This window comes from Symsagittifera roscoffensis, chromosome 4 (assembly GCF_963678635.1).
Source record: "Symsagittifera roscoffensis chromosome 4, txSymRosc1.1, whole genome shotgun sequence".
NCBI lineage: Eukaryota > Metazoa > Xenacoelomorpha > Acoela > Convolutidae > Symsagittifera > Symsagittifera roscoffensis.
The window spans coordinates 23,061,818-23,084,088 of NC_087065.1; the positions used below are offsets into that span (position 1 = coordinate 23,061,818).

Below are 22,271 nucleotides of genomic sequence, written 5' to 3' on the forward strand. Positions count from 1 at the left end.
TAATTCAAATTTTGAAAAACCATTAAACCGTCATATCTCGGAAACTTAAAGGGCCTATGAAGAAATTTGGGGGCAAAATTTCCAACTAATGAGAGTAACCAGAGAGCACTAAATTAGTTGGGAACTTCAAAGTTTGCTCAGTCATTCTTAATTCAAGTTTTACGAAAATGTCATATCTTGGAAACTAAAAAGATTTTAGCAGGCATATTGCAGGAAAAATTTGCAACCCCGAGACTCCGCTAACCGCACCCAACTACAGGGCTGGGAATTTCAAATTTTTTCATTTAACATTCCCGCAAAAATTTGAAAAAAAAACATAGAAAACGCCATATATCAGAATATAAAAAGAAATGAGCATTGAAATTTGGAGGCAAGTTTCGCAGCGCATGAGAGTACCCCGACAATGAAGTTGTCTCACAAAAAAGCTAGGAATTTCAATTCTATGAAGGTAAGGAATTTCCTATAGGTAACTTCTTAGAATTTTTTAAAATCCTTAAAAAACGTCTCATTTCGGAAACTAAAGGCAGTTGACCAGTCGCATTTGGACGCAAGATAAAAAAATCCCTGAGGATACCCTCACAATACCCAACGACAGTTTAAGAAAATTTCGGAAACAAGTTTTATGAAAATTTCGGAAACAATCTGAAAAAACATCGTATCTCAAAAACTACCGGGATTTGAGCAGTTATATTTGAGGCAAGAAACGCGGCTCCTGAGATTACCCGTAGTCATATCTCGAAAACTACGAAAATTTGAGCAGTAATAAGTTGAGGCAAGATTCTCAATCCCGCGGAAAGCCTTGCATCATCCCACTAATGGCTAGCTAGTTTTGAATCTGGAGAAATTAACAGAATTCAAACTGGAAAATCGAAAAATTCTTAACCATTTCAATATACGATATAGCTTAAACATGAAAAAATTCTTTCATTATAGCCCAATTCACTTATAAAAAAATTTTTTAAAACAGAAAACATAGCTAACTGACAGTTGGAAAAAAAGTAATGAACGCAAGTAAACAAAAAAAAAACACTGACATTGTTGAAAAAATCTCAAGTTTTGAATTTCAAAGAAAAAAATAGATTTCCTTTAAGCTCTATGAATTTCTAGAACAATTCATGATTGGCGCTTTTTTGATCACATTAACCTAATTTGAGAGAACTGGATCAATAGGTTAAGTTTTTATTCCGCTGGGAAATCTGAAAATTAAACTCCACGATATTTCAAAATTAGAAGTTGATCGTTTTTTTCGTGAACTTAACACTTTTGCTGTTCCATTATGGAATGGAGGTTGCCTTCCTTATAACATAAGAAACGAACTGAACCTAAAAAACCTAAAAAATCGTTATTAATTCAAAGAAACCTAAAAGAAACGATTTCTGATTTTTTCTTCAACTTTGAGTCTCATTGAACAAATTACAGCACGGTCAACTTGTACACAGCGGCGAATCCCCAGCTTCCCAGACATGAACGACAAAGCGGCAAAAGGGAGCTTAAAAATGCACAACAACAACGTAACATTGCATGAACTAAATTAAACAAGCAAGTATAGCACCTGGGGTGCTTCTAATTTTAAGGAAATCGAGAAAAACGGCGTATATTGAAACTAAGATCTGCAACCTCTGAGTGTACTCTGGTAGCAATCAATTACAGGGTTATTAATTTCAGAATTTCGGACAAAACTTTTTTTTTAATTCAAATTTTGAAAAACCATTAAACCGTCATATCTCGGAAACTTAAAGGGCCTATGAAGAAATTTGGGGGCAAAATTTCCAACTAATGAGAGTAACCAGAGAGCACTAAATTAGTTGGGAACTTCAAAGTTTGCTCAGTCATTCTTAATTCAAGTTTTACAAAAATGTCATATCTTGGAAACTAAAAAGATTTTAGCAGGCATATTGCAGGAAAAATTTGCAACCCCGAGACTCCGCTAACCGCACCCAACTACAGGGCTGGGAATTTCAAATTTTTTCATTTAACATTCCCGCAAAAATTTGAAAAAAAAACATAGAAAACGCCATATATCAGAATATAAAAAGAAATGAGCATTGAAATTTGGAGGCAAGTTTCGCAGCGCATGAGAGTACCCCGACAATGAAGTTGTCTCACAAAAAAGCTAGGAATTTCAATTCTATGAAGGTAAGGAATTTCCTATAGGTAACTTCTTAGAATTTTTTAAAATCCTTAAAAAACGTCTCATTTCGGAAACTAAAGGCAGTTGACCAGTCGCATTTGGACGCAAGATAAAAAAATCCCTGAGGATACCCTCACAATACCCAACGACAGTTTAAGAAAATTTCGGAAACAAGTTTTATGAAAATTTCGGAAACAATCTGAAAAAACATCGTATCTCAAAAACTACCGGGATTTGAGCAGTTATATTTGAGGCAAGAAACGCGGCTCCTGAGATTACCCGTAGTCATATCTCGAAAACTACGAAAATTTGAGCAGTAATAAGTTGAGGCAAGATTCTCAATCCCGCGGAAAGCCTTGCATCATCCCACTAATGGCTAGCTAGTTTTGAATCTGGAGAAATTAACAGAATTCAAACTGGAAAATCGAAAAATTCTTAACCATTTCAATATACGATATAGCTTAAACATGAAAAAATTCTTTCATTATAGCCCAATTCACTTATAAAAAAATTTTTTAAAACAGAAAACATAGCTAACTGACAGTTGGAAAAAAAGTAATGAACGCAAGTAAACAAAAAAAAACACTGACATTGTTGAAAAAATCTCAAGTTTTGAATTTCAAAGAAAAAAATAGATTTCCTTTAAGCTCTATGAATTTCTAGAACAATTCATGATTGGCGCTTTTTTGATCACATTAACCTAATTTGAGAGAACTGGATCAATAGGTTAAGTTTTTATTCCGCTGGGAAATCTGAAAATTAAACTCCACGATATTTCAAAATTAGAAGTTGATCGTTTTTTTCGTGAACTTAACACTTTTGCTGTTCCATTATGGAATGGAGGTTGCCTTCCTTATAACATAAGAAACGAACTGAACCTAAAAAACCTAAAAAATCGTTATTAATTCAAAGAAACCTAAAAGAAACGATTTCTGATTTTTTCTTCAACTTTGAGTCTCATTGAACAAATTACAGCACGGTCAACTTGTACACAGCGGCGAATCCCCAGCTTCCCAGACATGAACGACAAAGCGGCAAAAGGGAGCTTAAAAATGCACAACAACAACGTAACATTGCATGAACTAAATTAAACAAGCAAGTATAGCACCTGGGGTGCTTCTAATTTTAAGGAAATCGAGAAAAACGGCGTATATTGAAACTAAGATCTGCAACCTCTGAGTGTACTCTGGTAGCAATCAATTACAGGGTTATTAATTTCAGAATTTCGGACAAAACTTTTTTTTTAATTCAAATTTTGAAAAACCATTAAACCGTCATATCTCGGAAACTTAAAGGGCCTATGAAGAAATTTGGGGGCAAAATTTCCAACTAATGAGAGTAACCAGAGAGCACTAAATTAGTTGGGAACTTCAAAGTTTGCTCAGTCATTCTTAATTCAAGTTTTACAAAAATGTCATATCTTGGAAACTAAAAAGATTTTAGCAGGCATATTGCAGGAAAAATTTGCAACCCCGAGACTCCGCTAACCGCACCCAACTACAGGGCTGGGAATTTCAAATTTTTTAATTTAACATTCCCGAAAAATTTGAAAAAAAACATAGAAAACGCCATATATCAGAATATAAAAAGAAATGAGCATTGAAATTTGGAGGCAAGTTTCGCAGCGCATGAGAGTACCCCGACAATGAAGTTGTCTCACAAAAAGGCTAGGAATTTCAATTCTATGAAGGTAAGGAATTTCCTATAGGTAACTTCTTTGAATTTTTTAAAATCCTTAAAAAACGTCTCATTTCGGAAACTAAAGGCAGTTGACCAGTCGCATTTGGACGCAAGATAAAAAAAAACCCTGAGGATACCCTCACAATACCCAACGACAGTTTAAGAAAATTTCGGAAACAAGTTTTATGAAAATTTCGGAAACAATCTGAAAAAACATCGTATCTCAAAAACTACCGGGATTTGAGCAGTTATATTTGAGGCAAGAAACGCGGCTCCTGAGATTACCCGTAGTCATATCTCGAAAACTACGAAGATTTGAGCAGTAATAAGTTGAGGCAAGATTCTCAATCCCGCGGAAAGCCTTGCATCATCCCACTAATGGCTAGCTAGTTTTGAATCTGGAGAAATTAACAGAATTCAAACTGGAAAATCGAAAAATTCTTAACCATTTCAATATACGATATAGCTTAAACATGAAAAAATTCTTTCATTATAGCCCAATTCACTTATAAAAAAAAATTTTAAAACAGAAAACATAGCTAACTGACAGTTGGAAAAAAGTAATGAACGCAAGTAAACAAAAAAAAACACTGACATTGTTGAAAAAATCTCAAGTTTTGAATTTCAAAGAAAAAAAATAGATTTCCTTTAGGCTCTATGAATTTCTAGAACAATTCATGATTGGCGCTTTTTTGATCACATTAACCTAATTTGAGAGAACTGGATCAATAGGTTAAGTTATTATTCCGCTGGGAAATCTGAAAATTAAACTCCACGATATTTCAAAATTAGAAGTTGATCGTTTTTTTCGTGAACTTAACACTTTTGCTGTTCCATTATGGAATGGAGGTTGCCTTCCTTATAACATAAGAAACGAACTGAACCTAAAAAAACCTAAAAAATCGTTATTAATTCAAAGAAACCTAAAAGAAACGATTTCTGATTTTTTCTTCAACTTTGAGTCTCATTGAACAAATTACAGCACGGTCAACTTGTACACAGCGGCGAATCCCCAGCTTCACAGACATGAACGACAAAGCGGCAAAAGGGAGCTTAAAAATGCACAACAACAACGTAACATTGCATGAACTAAATTAAACAAGCAAGTATAGCACCTGGGGTGCTTCTAATTTTAGGGAAATTGAGAAAAAACGGCGTATATTGAAACTAAGATCTGCAACCTCTGAGTGTACTCTGGTAGCAATCAATTACAGGGTTATTAATTTCAGAATTTCGGACAAAATTTTTTTTTTTAATTCAAATTTTGAAAAACCATTAAACCGTCATATCTCGGAAACTTAAAGGGCCTATGAAGAAATTTGGGGGCAAAATTTCCAACTAATGAGAGTAACCAGAGAGCACTAAATTAGTTGGGAACTTCAAAGTTTGCTCAGTCATTCTTAATTCAAGTTTTACGAAAATGTCATATCTTGGAAACTAAAAAGATTTTAGCAGGCATATTGCAGGAAAAAATTTGCAACCCCGAGACTCCGCTAACCGCACCCAACTACAGGGCTGGGAATTTCAAATTTTTTAATTTAACATTCCCGAAAAATTTGAAAACATAGAAAACGCCATATATCAGAAACTGAAAAGAAATGAGCATTAAAATTTGGAGGCAAGTTTCGCAGCGCATGAGAGTACCCCGACAAAGAAGTTGTCTCACAAAAAGGCTAGGAATTTCAATTCTATGAAGGTAAGGAATTTCCTATAGGTAATTTCTTAGAATTTTTTTAAATCCTTAAAAAACGTCTCATTTCGAAAACTAAAGGCAGTTGACCAGTCGCATTTGGACGCAAGATAAAAAAATCCCTGAGGATACCCTCACAATACCCAACTACAGTTTAAGAAAATTTCGGAAACAAGTTTTATGAAAATTTCGGAAAAAATCTGAAAAAACATCATATCTCAAAAACTACCGGGGGATTTGAGCAGTTATATTTGAGGCAAGAAACGCGGCTCCTGAGATTACCCGTAGTCATATCTCGAAAACTACGAAGATTTGAGCAGTCATATGTTGAGGCAAGATTCTCAATCCCGCGGAAAGCCTTGCAACATCCCACTAATGGCTAGCTAGTTTTGAATTTCAAAGAAAAAAATAGATTTCCTTTAAGCTTTATGAATTTCTAGAACAATTCATGATTGGCGCTTTTTTGATCACATTAACCTAATTTGAGAGAACTGGATCAATAGGTTAAGTTTTTATTCCGCTGGGAAATCTGAAAATTAAACTCCACGATATTTCAAAATTAGAAGTTGATCGTTTTTTTCGTGAACTTAACACTTTTGCTGTTCCATTATGGAATGGAGGTTGCCTTCCTTATAACATAAGAAACGAACTGAACCTAAAAAACCTAAAAAATCGTTATTAATTCAAAGAAACCTAAAAGAAACGATTTCTGATTTTTTCTTCAACTTTGAGTCTCATTGAACAAATTACAGCACGGTCAACTTGTACACAGCGGCGAATCCCCAGCTTCACAGACATGAACGACAAAGCGGCAAAAGGGAGCTTAAAAATGCACAACAACAACGTAACATTGCATGAACTAAATTAAACAAGCAAGTATAGCACCTGGGGTGCTTCTAATTTTAGGGAAATCGAGAAAAAACGGCGTATATTGAAACTAAGATCTGCAACCTCTGAGTGTACTCTGGTAGCAATCAATTACAGGGTTATTAATTTCAGAATTTGGGACAAAAATTTGTTTTTTAATTCAAATTTTGAAAAACCATTAAACCGTCATATCTCGGAAACTTAAAGGGCCTATGAAGAAATTTGGGGGCAAAATTTCCAACTAATGAGAGTAACCAGAGAGCATTAAATTAGTTGGGAACTTCAAAGTTTGCTCAGTCATTCTTAATTCAAGTTTTACGAAAATGTCATATCTTGGAAACTAAAAAGATTTTAGCAGTCATATTGCAGGAAAAATTTGCAACCCCGAGACTCCGCTAACCGCACCCAACTACAGGGCTGGGAATTTCAAATTTTTTAATTCAACATTCCCGAAAAATTTGAAAACATAGAAAACGCCATATATCAGAAACTAAAAAGAAATGAGCATTAAAATTTGGAGGCAAGTTTCGCAGCGCATGAGAGTACCCCGACAATGAAGTTGTCTCACAAAAAGGCTAGGAATTTCAATTCTATGAAGGTAAGGAATTTCCTATAGGTAACTTCTTAGAATTTTTTTAAATCCTTAAAAAACGTCTCATTTCGAAAACTAAAGGCAGTTGACCAGTCGCATTTGGACGCAAGATAAAAAAATCCCTGAGGATACCCTCACAATACCCAACTACAGTTTAAGAAAATTTCGGAAACAAGTTTTATGAAAATTTCGGAAAAAATCTGAAAAAACATCATATCTCAAAAACTACCGGGATTTGAGCAGTTATATTTGAGGCAAGAAACGCGGCTCCTGAGATTACCCGTAGTCATATCTCGAAAACTACGAAGATTTGAGCAGTCATATGTTGAGGCAAGATTCTCAATCCCGCGGAAAGCCTTGCAACATCCCACTAATGGCTAGCTAGTTTTGAATCTGGAGAAATTAACAAATTCAAACTGGAAAATCGAAAAAAAATTCTTAGCCATTTCAATATACGATATAGCTTAAACATGAAAAAATTCTTTCATTATAGCCCAATTCACTTATAAAAAAAATTTTTTAAACAGAAAATATAGCTAACTGACAGTTGGAAAAAAGTAATGAACGCAAGTAAACAAAAAAGAACACTGACATTGTTGAAAAAATTTCAAGTTTTGAATTTCAAAGAAAAAAATAGATGTCCTTTAAGCTCTATGAATTTCTAGAACAATTCATGATTGGCGCTTTTTTGATAACATTAACCTAACTTGAGAGAACTGGATCAATAGGTTAAGTTTTTATTCCGCTGGGAAATCTGAAAATTAAACTCCACGATATTTCAAAATTAGAAGTTGATCGTTTTTTTCGTGAACTTAACACTTTTGCTGTTCCATTATGGAATGGAGGTTCCCTTCCTTATAACGAAATGAACCTAAAAATCAAAAATCAAACCGCAAAAAAACCTAAGCCAGAACAAATATTAAGATTTTTCCTGAAAAACAACGAAAAGAAAAATCATCGCCATCTATGTAAGAAACTGAACTACGTTCATCGACTCTTAAAACATATACGAAATAAAGGTCAGTAAAATTACAAAAACCAGAAGCAAATCAAGACACAACGTAAATCAAAACGTTAAAAAAGGAGTTCTAGCACAAATTTGAAAATCAAATAAGCAACGGAACAAAACTTACGAATAGGCAATAAAGCCGGCAATCTTTGAGCAGACACAAGTTGAGCAGAAAAAATATGATTTGATAAAAAAAATTGTTACATATTTAAGTCCCACATGAGACCAGATTGAACAACACTTGCATTTTCAACTACAAAGGAAGTTGCCTACAGCACAAGAAAAAGCTTAGCCGACAATCTTTGAGCAGACACCTGTTGAGCCGAAAAAAAATTGATTAAAAAAATTAAAGTTTCAAGTCCACCTCCCTGAACCTACAAAGAACAACACTTGCATTGCTTACAGAAAAAACAAGATTTTAGACGAGACAACTAAGCCGATAAACCTTAAGCAGAATAACGGAAGTCCAACAATTCAATTTTACCTAAATTTTTTAAATTGCATATATACTGAAAAAAAAACAAGGCCTGGCCGAGAGTTGAAACCTAGACCTTTGAGTACAAAGGCAACGGCGTTAAGTCTAGGTCAAGTAGGCAGGAACCTGAATGTTGTAAAGCTTCAATAAAAAGCAAGTTAAAAAAAATAAAACGTGTAAGAAAAGTTGTATACTGGAAAAAGTCTTGTCCCCGATATCAAGACACTTGCTCTCTCAAGTGTAATAATACCTGGTTATGTCGGACAGAAATTTTTGCCCTCGAAACAACGAAATATAAGTTCATTATGCCATAAAATGTAAACTGAAACCGTTTAATCGAAAAAATCTATACACAGATACAAAGCTGAGTTTCGCATCAATTGCGATACAAATACAAATATGAATGTTATGAAAAAGAAACCGAAAAAAAAATCAAAAAATCTTTTTTGGCAACAAAAATTGCAACAAAAGCCAAAAATATCCGGAATAAAATTTCCTGCACCGTTAGAAACTCTACAAAGAGCTTTGGGAATGCTATAATGAAGCCAAGTTTTCAAAAAAAGTCCTTTCTGTGGAACTAAGCAGATAAAAATAAGCAGACAGACTGGAATCCAAAGAGCGGGTTTTGTCGTCTCAATCATGGGGGTTACAGCAACTTGGAATAGAGCTCAGCCATCGAGCTAAGGGATCTAAGCCGACAAAAATAAACAGGCGGACGATAATCCGAAAAAGCACAAAAACGTTTGCAGAAAAAGCCATGCCGGATTCGAATCGCAAATATTTGCCATCTCAAGCAGTTGTTTTACTACCATGCCAGATGCGGCGGATGGTTTAAAACCTGAGCAGAAACCTTTCATGCCGAAAAGAAATTCGGAAAAACTCTAATCTTAAAAAAAATGTCAACTCCCTTTTCCCATCAGAGCACACACACGTGCCCAAAAAATTTTTTTTTGACGTAACGACGCAATAAGAGACCACTAAGTCGATATTACTTAGACCTTTATGGCCCCTTATGGAAAAAAAATCGAAATTTCAACAAATCGAGCTGGTTAAATTACAACCAATGTAAAAAGCAAACTTTCATTAGGCCGGATTTTTAAAAATGCTAAAAAGAACTGCAGTTAAAATTGTTTACAGCTAAAATAACGATTCTTAGATGTGGCAACTAAGCAGACAAAAAATAGGCCGAAATTTTTTTGAACCGAAACAATTACCGTTTGAAAGAAAAACGGGTCCTGGTCAGATTCGAACCCATAACCTTTGCCGTCCCTGGCGTATTCGCTACCACCAGGCTCAGCGAGCAAGAGACACTACAGATTTTGAATTCGCTATGAACCAAGAAACCACCAGTTCAATGAGTCCACTGAGTCCTGTGGACAAAATTATTTACAGGAAAAAAGTCTAGTACCCGATTGCAATACTCTTGCTTATCGCAAGGGTAATGAACTGAACCTAAATTTACCATTTCTAATTTAGACCATTCTGTGAACAAATTTATTTACTGGGGAAAAATTCAGGAACTCAATTGCAAAACCTTTGCTTTTGCAGTATAACACTACGCTGCGCATTGTAATTTCTGACCTTTTTCAACACTTTTTTTAAAATTGACGCTTTATCAAAAACGTCTTCAGAGAAGATGGGATCAATTTTAAACTGTTATTTTTCAAGTCTGTCTATCAGAAAAGTGTTAATGAATTCAACGAAAATGAAAAATTTATAATTCCAGAAAAATATATAAAATGAACTGCTTATCGGCGCGGATGCTTGCAGGTCTCCATCTATAAGTTATACTTATACTATCTAACACATAATTACCGGTAATTATTTAACGGCGCATGTAACTCTAAGAGAAACTTGAATTCCACATAATTCTCAGAGTACAACAAGTGTTCACTACTAGCTAACCCCGCGTTTCAAATCATGGGCGCCATCAAAAAATGTCACAAGCCCAAGAACGCAAAATAGCAGAAAAAATTACTTTAAAAGATCAACTTTCGAATTTCTAAGTGAAAAATGTAGGTGTTGGCTAGAAAAATGTAGGTGAATTTCTAAGGTATTGGCTAGTAAAGCTCTTTGAATTTAAACAAGTTTCTCGTTGACACTTCTTTGATAAATTATTGCAATTTGAGAAACTGGATCAATAACTAGATTTAATTTTGCTGCAAATCAGCTAATTACATTTCATTTTCGAAACTAGAAGTCGATCACATTTTTGTGACCTTTACACTTTTGCTGTTCGATAGTGGAGTTTGCCTTTCGATCAACAAAAAAATGAACTTAAATTTAAAAAATCTGAAGTCAAACCGCGAAAAATCAAATTTGAGCCTGAAGCAATTTAAATACTATTCCTGAAAAAAAAAAACGAAAAAAAATCGCGACCTATATAGAAGTCTGAACAACGTTCGCCGAATCTGAATAACAAAAAAGCGGCAAAACCAAAATCAATTTCGTTCATCTCGATTGTTCGCACTTTAATTTCATGATAGCCTTTCTTTATGACATTAGTCGCATTCTATCAAATTTTTGCTTCAACAGAAGTTTTCTTATTCAACATCAACTCTTGTTCTATACAAAGCACACTTCGCATCTCCAGACATATTCTAGAAGAGATTATATGAGTAATCGCAAGCGTAATAAAGTCACCATTCTATTCTAAACATATATGCTACTGCTTTCAGTCCGTATGTGTAACCGTTTTTATATAGTTTTGCCAAAAAAAAACTTGAAAAATGAGTCCTGATAACAGCTGTATCGATACAACTTAGCCTTTCTGGTCTTTTGATAACTTCATCACAATCATGTATAGTTTGAGCCAATTTGTTGAGCATTTTAATTAGCAATGTTTTCGTGATATCCTCATTTTTTTTCAAAAAACAATCATCCTAGTAACAATTACCTGCTGTCTGGTCGGTGGGAGGTGGAAGTGACTTGATTCGGTTGATTATGTCCGAGAAAATAGTAGTCTCGTGCTCTGGCAAAGGAGGTGCTTGCTAAAACAGCCATCTCTTGAGACTCCGCAAAAACCTCCATTTTCATCCAATCAGCTTAATGACATTTTAAATTTGAGTCGTGATATGATATCATGGACTCAAACCATTTAAATCTTCCTTAGTTTTTCATTGAAAATAAGTTCATTTGCTTAAGAAAAAACCTTTTGAAACACGACACCGAATTATTTCATAGGCAGCTCCCAAAGATCATTACCAAAATACCAGGTCATTCAAATATCGGTTCTTTCTTTTCATTTCCAACAATGATATCTCTTTTCCTAAAAACCCAATTTACATGAATGGGTACAGAAAGAAGATCAGCATTACTAAAGGCCAACTTTAGAGCGGCGATTTTCTCATTTTGATCATTCTGCATGTGTCAACTATTGCAACATCTCACTATACATTTAGTCAATATATATTAATACATTACACACATTTACATAAATTTAGGCTTTATGTTCATAATAGTTGCCTATGGGCTAATGAGCTACGTTCACAGAACCGAAGTTTCATTAGTTAAGCAGCTTAGAAAACCAAACTATGTAATAGTCATATTGTTCACATCTGAGCCTGCAAACAATAAGATTATATCTAATAAATATGCATTTTCTGCTAACAAATACATCGATTTCCTGACCAACGAGCGACATAATATACTTCCCTTCACAATTGATGGACAGAACGCTCTCTCTTTGTTCAGAAATCAAATAATATTAACAATAATATCTGAATACGTCTCACATTAAGCTTTTTAATGGCTGCCTAGGACAAAATTTTTTCGTTCGAAGAAGTTTTGACGTTACTAAGATTTTGTAATTATAGAAGGTTGTCCATAGTTTGAGGGTTTGTCCAGAGTAAGTCTCAAGAACTTTTTCAGTCATTCTAGATATTGTTTATTACCTGCATTGCCATTGCCAAGTCTTCGCTCCTTCGTTTGATCATGCTACCATGGTACACGAAAATGACCTGCTGGTACTTCTTAAATAGCATTCTCAGTTGTTCCACGTAGTACAGCATCTCAGCCAAGTGAGGCTCCTTCAGGTCCGGGTGGGGCCCAGTCTTGCCGCCTACGATTAAAACACATCATCATTTTGTCCTCAATTTAAACTTAATGCTCATTGCATATAGGCCACATGGTAAAGCGATTAAGCACATTTTGCCATAAAAACTGCCGCAATCCGTTTCATTCCATTTTCAACCACTTGAATATAATCAGTTTCATAAGATTAGAGTCGAAAGTGAAGCAGAAGCAATAGTGGATTCAATTCAACAGTTCGTGGTTCGTTGACCCGAACAGAGTTTCAACCATTTTTTAGCCAACTTGTCCACCATCTCCACGGTGATTTTCTGTTATTCTCCATGCTATTTTCTTGAATATTTAGTACACACATGAAAATTTATTCACATACAGAGTCGAAGCGGAGCTTCGTACCACTTGCAATGTAACAAAAACATAGCCAACTGACAGTTGGAAAAGATTCTGCAAATAGACAGCACTTTTTTTCGAGTTTCACAAAAAAGCCAACAGACAGTTGGAAAAGAGTCAATGAACGTAAGTAAACAGACAAAAACACGGAACGGACACAATTTTTCAAAAAATTTCAACTTTCGAAGAAAAAAATAGATGGCCTTAAAGCTCTTTAGGCTTCCAGAAAAATTTATGAATGACACTTTTTTGATAAAAATAATCCAATTAGAGAAAACTGGACCAATAGGTAAAATTTTTATTGCTGGAAACTTCGATTAACAAATTCCGAAAAAAGAAGTGACCTTTTCACTTTCGCTGTTCGATAGTGGAATTCGCCTTTCTTTGAAAAAAAAAGGAAAATAACTGAAATAAAAAGAAATCATAAGTCAAACAGCGAAAAAGTATTTTTGAGCCCGAAAAAAAATTAAAGACTACCAGAAAAAAAAGAAACAAAAAAATCATCTAAAAATAGATGGGCCTAAAGCTCTTTTGAAATTCTGGAACAATTCATGATTGACACGTTTTTGAAAAAATTAACCCAATTTGAGAAATCTGGATCAATACACAAGTTTTTGATTTCGCTGGAAAATCTGGTATATTAAATTCATTTTCCAAACAAGAAGTCAATCACGTTATCATGACCTTAGAAAAAATCAGAGCGAAAAAACCATATTTAAAATGTGAAGTAATTGTAAGGCTTCCTGAAAAAAATCTATGGCTATCGGCTCTTAAAAATAGCACGACAACTATCCTAAAAACAAGACGTTCAGAGCTTTAAAAAAAGAGAACATAGCCAAAATACAATTCGAACAGAAAAAATACCGGCTTAATTTTTGAAAATCAACTTTCAAAATTTAAAGTAAAAAGTATATGGCATTAAAGCTCTTTCAATTTCCAGAACAGTTTATGATTGACAATTTTTCTGATCAAAATTACCCAATTTGAGAAAACTGGATCAGTGCATTAAATTAATATTCCGCTGGAAAATCTGAAAATTAGAACCTTCTTTCGAGTTCAGGAGTCCTTCAAGTTTTTCGTACACTTTACAGTTTTGCAGTTTGATAACAAACTTAATTAAACGGATACTGAGCAGAGAACGCTTGGGTGGGCGCCTGTTAAGCCGAAAAAAAAATTGAGCAACAAACTAAATTTCTTGAGTTTTACAACCCCCTATGGAAGCATAAACAAATTTTTAAACTGATGGTCCTTCAAACGATAAATTATGAGGAAACTAATCAGATATAACATCCGTCAAAGCCACTAATACAAAAACGTTATAAGTGAAAAAAAAAGAATAATAAGCGAAAAAAAAAGAGGGGAGAGTTGAGTTTCAACAAACAAGGATTTTTCGAATGGAATAGCCATTTAAAATGCTGACATGTTCAAAAAAAATCAGTAACCAGACATTCTGTTCTGTTGCAATCAGAACAGCCATGCTAACTGATTCAACCAATTTTTTTCTAGTTGTTCGCCCGAAATAAAAATTTATACTCAGACGCGGATCTAAGAATTTCTCGAGATCTAGGAATTTCTTAAAAATTTTGTCGACCTTTTTTTTTAGATCGACCAAACCACTATAAAGGCCCTAATTTGACGAAATAATCTGCGCCGGCGTTTTTAGGCACTTTTTGGAAAATTTCGAACAAAAAAATCGCGCTCCCCCTCAAAATTAGTATAGATTGGCGCAAAGACGCCTTTAGAAAATTTTTGAGGTCAGTCAGCCAAAAATGGAGTGGGGAAAGGCGGACGCCCCCGCCCCCTAAATCCGCAACTGTACCTACTTGATAACGCTTGCTTATCGCAAGCGTAAAAAGAACACTGCCAGAATTTATTTCATCATCTGGCTTTAAGAAAAAAAAACATTTCTTCTCAAAAAGACGTCCTTACTAGCAGCCGAAACTATTAATTACTAGCAGCCGAAACCCAAAAAATTCAACGTAAACTCCATAACACATCTTTGTAAGTTCAGCAGGGCATTTCTTTTACGTCCATTTTAACCCAACAATTTTAGTCATGGTCGCTGCTTGAGGGCGAGAAACAACTCCACAGGCCAGGAAAATGAGCAACATTATTCAGATAGCTATTAAAATACCGTGGCTTACCGTAATACGAACACCTCTGTTGCTCTTTCCCTTTCAAAAAAAAAGAATCCCATTTTGATTTAATAACACAATTATAACAATTCGGGCAGAAAAAAAATCTGCAGAACAATAAACACCAGCAATCCCCAAGTCTTAGGCCCTTAGATAATCCTGTGTTGACTAATCGTAGCTCTAACCTCTTCCAGGGGGTTCGGTAGTGCAGTGTGCCACTAGCCAGTGAATTTCGTCTCTGGCGGCTCCCATAATCACCAGAGCCAGTTGCGTCTTCAGCCCTAGTAAGCCTGGTACATCACTCAGAATCAAATAGTTGCTCTTCAGGGATTTGCGTAGAAACATTCGCGCTCTTTTATGTTCAGAAGGCCTGAAAAACTCACCATCTAATCACTTGTTCAGAAAGACTCGACAATGAAGAACCAGCCCTGAATGCTCCGACTGCCGTTTAAAATCGGCGAAAAAAAATAGCTAAAAATTATGAAGTAATCAAAACTAAAAAAAAATCATTTTTTCATCTTTTCATCCCCGCACACGTTTTGGTAACTATAAAAGGATATTTTTTCAAACCCCCGAAACTTAACGAAAAAAGATAACAGGTGCAGTATCTTTTTAAATTTGATCTTCGGACATCAGCATGTTTACATGATAGAAAAAACCGTCAAAATTGGCTTGTTTAAAAATCAACATTTGTCTGGAAAGACACCGAGTACAAATGTTCCGTCACTTTCGTCAAAAGGCGGAACTGTTTTTTTTTGAATATTTAATTCGAAGTTGAAACAAGTAAATATCACATTGAAGCTCTTTGAATTTCAAGACCGTTTTAAAATTTGCACCTTCAACATTAAATTATGTATACTGATCGAGAATTGTTCCATTCCTCAAAGAAATTTCAAAATTGCAACTCATGTTTAAAATTTAAGTCAATTTTTTCGTTTAAATTTCATTTTTTTATTGGAGAGCGCAGGTTTCCTTTTCAACAGCAAATAGAATTGAATTTGAAATCAAACCACGAAAAAGCAAATTTGACCGTAACAAAAATTTTCCTGAGCAAAACTGGAATGCCTTAATAAGTATTTTGATTTTGTTCAATTACACCCAAAGGTCTTTGATGTTATTTAAGTTGGCAAGGGGACGATTCGTCGAAAGCGATAAATGGTCGAAAACGACAAGCGGTAGAATTTAAAAAAGAGACTATTCGTATAGAGCGACTATTTGCACCGAGCGACAATTAGTACCGACAAAAACTTTGATCAAAAACAATTTAACTTCTAGCAATGAATTTTAACAAAGAAATATATAATTTTTGATCTGGAAATCAGTTTTAACATAAAACCCCAAATTACTGAAAAAAGGTACTGTTTTGGTAACTTTTGAAAGTTCGACCAATCGAGATTGGATTTTTTCAAATTTTGCTATTTCTCCTACTTGCATTCGAGCAATTTTGTTCTTGGTTGTGCTCTGCTTTTTTCGCATGAACTGCATAAACTTGTTAAATGGATGGTCGGATGAGCTCCAACAAATTCCACATGAAAGGCTCTGTTTCAGCCTTCTGCTGAACTATGTCTTTTGCCGGCGATTCTTTGAGTTTCGAAATGGTTCCACAAAAATTGAGGAAACTGACCAGCCCCCTACGGCCACGGCTTATTGTCCCAACCCAAGTTGACTCAAAATAATCAACATAATCCATCAATGGGAAATCACCCGACTCCTCGCGAATTGAAGAATATAGGGCAATGATACCTAATTCAAAGTCTAGCTCCAGTTTGTTTGAGCGAAATTAAAAACACATCCTTTGATTACTCTAACTCGAACTACTCTGATCACTCTTTGATAACTCTCAAACTTTTTTGAAAGGCATTTATTTATAGAAGCTCTTTCAAAGCCAATCTGCGGTGGCTCTAAATTTAAATGCATTTTTTTAGTTGTCTAAATACGCCATTAGGATGATCCTCGCTCTTTTTTGCCATAAAAAAGACTAAGGGTACTGTTTGTTCGTTCACTGCTACCTGAAGAGTGAACATTTGGTAGAATAGCGGTGGGCAGTCTTTAAATGTTCCATCTACGTGCCTTACGTTGTTGAATTCTTTTTAAAAATTTATCTGGGGCTCACCTAATTTCCCCGGCAGAAATGCACGCCTAACTGTCGTGCTTTTTACATGATTAAATAAAGTTCTGTTTGAATAAAGTTCTTATGCACGTGTCATAAAACTTAATTTTTGATCTCAAGCTCAAGGAATAATTTGTTGACTATGCTCGCCGTTTTTGAATACGAGTTTAACGTTGGAAATTCTTACGGATGTTTTACAAGGCTTTTATTGCATCAGGCTCATAAGCATTTTGACTTCATGCTCATAAGGAACAATTTCTTGACTATGCTCGCCGTTTTTGAATACGATTTCATCGTGGAAAGTTATTTCAGATGTTTTACCAGGCATTTTACTGTGTGGGTTTCTAGTGAAAGATCGTCATTCAAAAACAAATTGCTGATTCCCACGCTGACTAATGGTGGATACTCGTTAAATTGTGGTTAAATCGTTTCAATTTGCATATCAATTGAAAAACCTAGCTAATTTTGTACATAATCCAGTAGCACATTTAAACCCCCTCCCTCACTTTTACGCTGAGGTGTTTCAGGTATCTTGAAAGCTGGTATTTAATCCCCCATACCAATTAAAAACTACTGATTGTCGCCTGGTACAAATTAAAGCCTCGTGCGAATTGTCGTCTTTTCAAAAACAATGAGAACTGTCGCTTTTGACCAATTGTCGCTTTCGACGAGTTGTCACCTCACCATTTAAGGCAACTATTTTTGACCGACCAACCCTAAAATAAACGTCGACCAAAATTTTAATACTTTTTTGAAAATCCTAGAGCCGAAGCATAGGATCATATAACAGAAATTTTGTTTTGGGCTTTGATAGCATAAGAACTCAATGAGAATTCGGCATAATCGTTCCTAAACTATTTGTCAATTAGCTGAAACTTACGCTTTTTCCACAGCAACTTGTAATGAGTTTTTGATGTCTTTTTTGATCTCGTCGGCAACTTTCTTGGATGTAAATGCGTCTTTCACGAATGCTTCTTGCATTAGTTCATGCAGTTTCTCAATGACATCTCGGAACAGCGGAAACGCGTACCTATTCAAAAGAAAACAGAATAAAGAAAAGTATCTAGAAATGAAAACAGAAAAATATGGTGAAAGCAAGGTTGACAGCAAACGTAACAGAATTAACAGGTAAAAGAAAAAAGGTTTAAGTAGTATAGGATAATATGATCAGGTTTTTCTTCTGTCAGCTGTTTTTTGGCCGATTTCGACTTCAAGAACACTCGTAGCTCGAAATTACTTTCTATTTTATTTTTTTTAGGTCTGAAATATTTGCTATTCCTTAGCTGAATATAGCGAAGAGCTGAAAATTTCCTTTCATTTCTATTACGATTTATTTCAAGTTGTAAAACAAATGTAGTTAATTAAAATGCTTGAAAAATTTACTATAATATGCGGGTTTATTTCGGCTGCTGGTTTAACATAGAGGCGAAACACGACAAAAAGCAGCTTTATAAAGTACGATAAAAGTATGAATAAGCCTAGAATTAGCAAAAAAGGATTTTCTATTTTACTTAAATTTTGCTATAACAACTGTGATCCGAATATTCTTTACTATTAGGACAATGGAATTAAAAGAAACACTACAGATTTATCAAAAAACCATGCGTTAAAAAAAGGGTATTTTAGCACGATAAACATAGCCAACAAAAATTTGAAAGCGTAAATAACTCAAATACGGATACTGAAAAAAAATTGTTTACTTTTTTGAAAAAACTTTTGAGTTTCGAGTCTCAAAGAAAAATACATGGCCTTTTAGCTCTTTGAAATTCGAAACTATTTATGATTGACACTTTTTTGATAAATGTAGCTTAAATTGAGAAAGTTGGTTCAAAACGAAACTTCTCTTCCACTGGGATCAAAGATCTTTGACAAGGTTAAAGGTCTTCGACTTTCAAGAATCCTTATGACTGATTACCTTTAATGAAAATGAAAATAACCCTATTAAAAAAACAGGGTCAACGGGTTTTTTTTTCAATCTACTGGGAATTCTGAAAATGAAAAATCTACTTTCGAAACTAGAAGTTGAGAGTTCGCATACAAAGGCGAAAAACAGTGCACCATTGGAAAATATTTTACGAGAGCAACAGATGTTGCTTTGCAAGAATTAAGTCTTAGAACTAAGAGTATCGAAAAAAAAAGAGGATTCAAAGCAGGGGCGGATTTAGGGGAGGGGGGGGGCGGACGCCCCCCTCTCCCTCAAGGATCCGACTCATATCGGCCCAATGGATACCCCCTTTGTACTAATTTGAGGAGATATCCATATTTGGTGACGGACCCGAAAAACTTTCTAAAGGCGTCTTTGGCGCCAATATATACCAATTTTCAGGGGGGAGCGCGCGCCAAAAAAACGCGTTTTTTTTGGTCAAAATTTTCCAAAAAGTGCCTAAAAACGCATTTATGGCCTGTATTTCACAATTTTGCTTGCGGCGCAAAAATTTTGACGAAAACAGGGTCTTTTCAGTGATTTGGAAGAGCTCGGAAAATCAATTTGGTCGACATAAAAAAAGGTCGACAAAATTTTCAAAATTTTTTTTGAAAATCCGACCCCCTCAAGAAATCCTAGATCCGCCCCTGATTCAAAGTCTCCGAATCTAAAATTCAAGCTCTCGTGTACCAGCCTAATGATTTTACAGATTATCAACGCATTAAACTTGAGCTCATTATAGTTACTTCATAGACAAACCATGTTCCAGAAGAACCGAATAACAAGTGATATGAAATGGTGCAAGTTAAATCAGAGGTTTTAGACCGAGTATTTAATTTGTTTTTTTTTCATTCGAACTTTCTTTAACGGGAATAGACAAAGAAAAATCGGTGACTCACCTATTACTCATGAGTACTCGCCACTGTTCCTTGACTGTGTCGTCCTCCAGTAGTCGGGGACAAACGAGGACCATGATAATGATCCACTTCTCTACAGTCTCCATCGATAGGTACGACGCCTCCGGCTGAATAGAGAAAATACTTTTATTCAGAGAACACAGACAGACCAAAAAAAATAAACGTTTCACAATTAAAAACGTACAAAAATATTTGACTTTACCAAAAAAGCCCCACTCAGTCAACTTATGAAATGGTCGAGTCAAATTTCTAGATAAAAGCGAAGCTGCAAACCGAGAACAAGCAAAAAATGGCAAAAGGGGGCTTTAAAAAACATATGCTATTTAAGTTTCTATATGCTAATAAAGTTTCTATTAAAGTTTCTATACACTTGCTAGAACACGACCAAAAAGCAGCTCTACCAAGTGACCTAAGAAAAAGTAGGATTAGGCCTCGAATTTTCAAAAACTCAAGGCTTGGCAAAAACTCCAATTAGCAAAAATCTGCGATCTAGCAAACTTGAGTCTCACGCAGGAACCATTCAGCCACGGATGCATAAAATTCACAAAAATTAGCCACCAATAACGCAGCTACATATGCTAATGAATTGCCAATTCGATGCAGCAAAAGTAGCACCAAATACAAAAAGATACAATTTTGCATGTAATAAATCACAAACCATAAAGCCACATTATGTATAAACTATGCATCTCAAAAAATTGTGAGATATGTTGACTCAGAAAATTTCTGAAATCGAGATTATATTATTGTTATGTTGTTTGAAACAAATAGCCTTTTTCGGTCTACTTGATGAATCAAAAATGCATCAACTGTGTAAACTTATAATTAATCGAATGTCAAAGCACATGTTATCAATAAGCTGTAAAGGTGCAACAAATTGCCAATCCGTTTGTATTGCCAATTCGATGCAGCAGGTATTGTTGCTTTAAGTCGCACCAATATTTGCAACTTAGGTTGGATAAAAAAAGAAAGTTGGTATTATAACACTTTGCTTCGCAAGTCAAGTGTTATGATGTGTAGCAGAAGTGCCGCAAAAAATGAGCCCTAATTTATATTAGTGGGATTGGAAAAAAAACTCGTAAAGAAAACTGAGCTCGTCCTACAGATTGATTTGTGCTAAATCTCGAAAAACAATGAAAAAACCGCATCAAAAAAAACGAACTTCATCATTTTTTTCTTCTAATATTAGTTCCAACAAAATTTCGTGTGTTAACAATGCCTTTTGAATGATATTAAACATTCCGTCAAAAATCGAAATTTGTCTGAAGAAAAAAAAACACCTCGAACACAATTATACCGTTTCTTTTATTACGGAAGTCGGAACTATAATAGTCGGTGTTAAGATCCTTAGCATTGGCTGTACTTAATAGCTGGTATTGATCAAAATGAACACTTCTAAAATGAACACATTTCTTCGCAACAAAATTTGCGTCGCAACAATATTTGCAACTCAGGTTGAAAAAAAAGATAGTTCATACTATAACACAAGCTATGCTTGCGTAATTATGATGTGCTGTAGAAGAGCCGCAAAAAATGAGCCCTAATTTATATTAGGTGGATTGGAAAAAAGAGAACTCGTAAATAAACAAGCGTTTATTTGAGCAAACAGTAAAACTATATATCACTAAATTAACATCAATATCCAAAGAATAACAAGGATAGCCAGTTGCTGTGCAAGTAGCACAGAATGTTCCGACCATATTCTGTTGAAAAAAAATCTTGTTTTCTAATTGAAGTCGTTTTTATTGCGTGGATAGATAAAACGATTGGAAAAAGCCTCAAACTTAGGCATATTCGGCACTCTAAGCAAAATTCGCAAGATGAACAACAATGAAAAATGACTAGAAAATAACTACATTTTAGTGAAAAAATTACAAAAGAAAAATTGTAAAAAAAGTTTTCAATTTTTTTAAAATTAGTTTCAAAAAATCTTGCAGATTTATTGATTTCTTGATTCCCAAAATGAGCAAAAAAAATTCGACAATTCATTTTACTAGCGTAATCTTTACTAGGGTAAACTAGACTAAAAATCAAAAACTTCAAACCGATTTTTGTCGACAATGAGAAAAAAATGTTTGAATTTTTTCAATGTAATCACAACTAAAAGGGCTTTTATATGATATATTACTCAACTAGTGTACTTGGTAGTGTATTTTTAGCACTCCGCAATTGTCAATGTGTGACGATTGATTTAAGTGTAGCTTCGTCCGATCAGTCACTGTGGCAATCTCAGGGTTTTCTACGAAAAAAGCCTGAGCTTTTTCCGGCCCTGAGTAAAATCCCTCGTTCTAGGCGAGCAGCTTTTGACACGGCTATCAAAGC

General features: G+C 34.8%; 1 protein-coding gene across 1 annotated transcript in view; it reads right to left on the reverse strand.

The window, feature by feature from the left end:
- LOC134843553 (nck-associated protein 1-like) overlaps positions 1–22,271 on the reverse strand; it is a gene marked incomplete in the record, with an annotated part of 279,419 nt that overhangs the window by 25,394 nt on the left and 231,754 nt on the right. Inside the window, 5 exon segments of the mRNA XM_063859669.1 lie at positions 11,341–11,434; positions 12,338–12,504; positions 15,184–15,368; positions 17,989–18,138; positions 19,932–20,056. Coding sequence (XP_063715739.1) covers positions 11,341–11,434; positions 12,338–12,504; positions 15,184–15,368; positions 17,989–18,138; positions 19,932–20,056 — 721 coding nt within the window.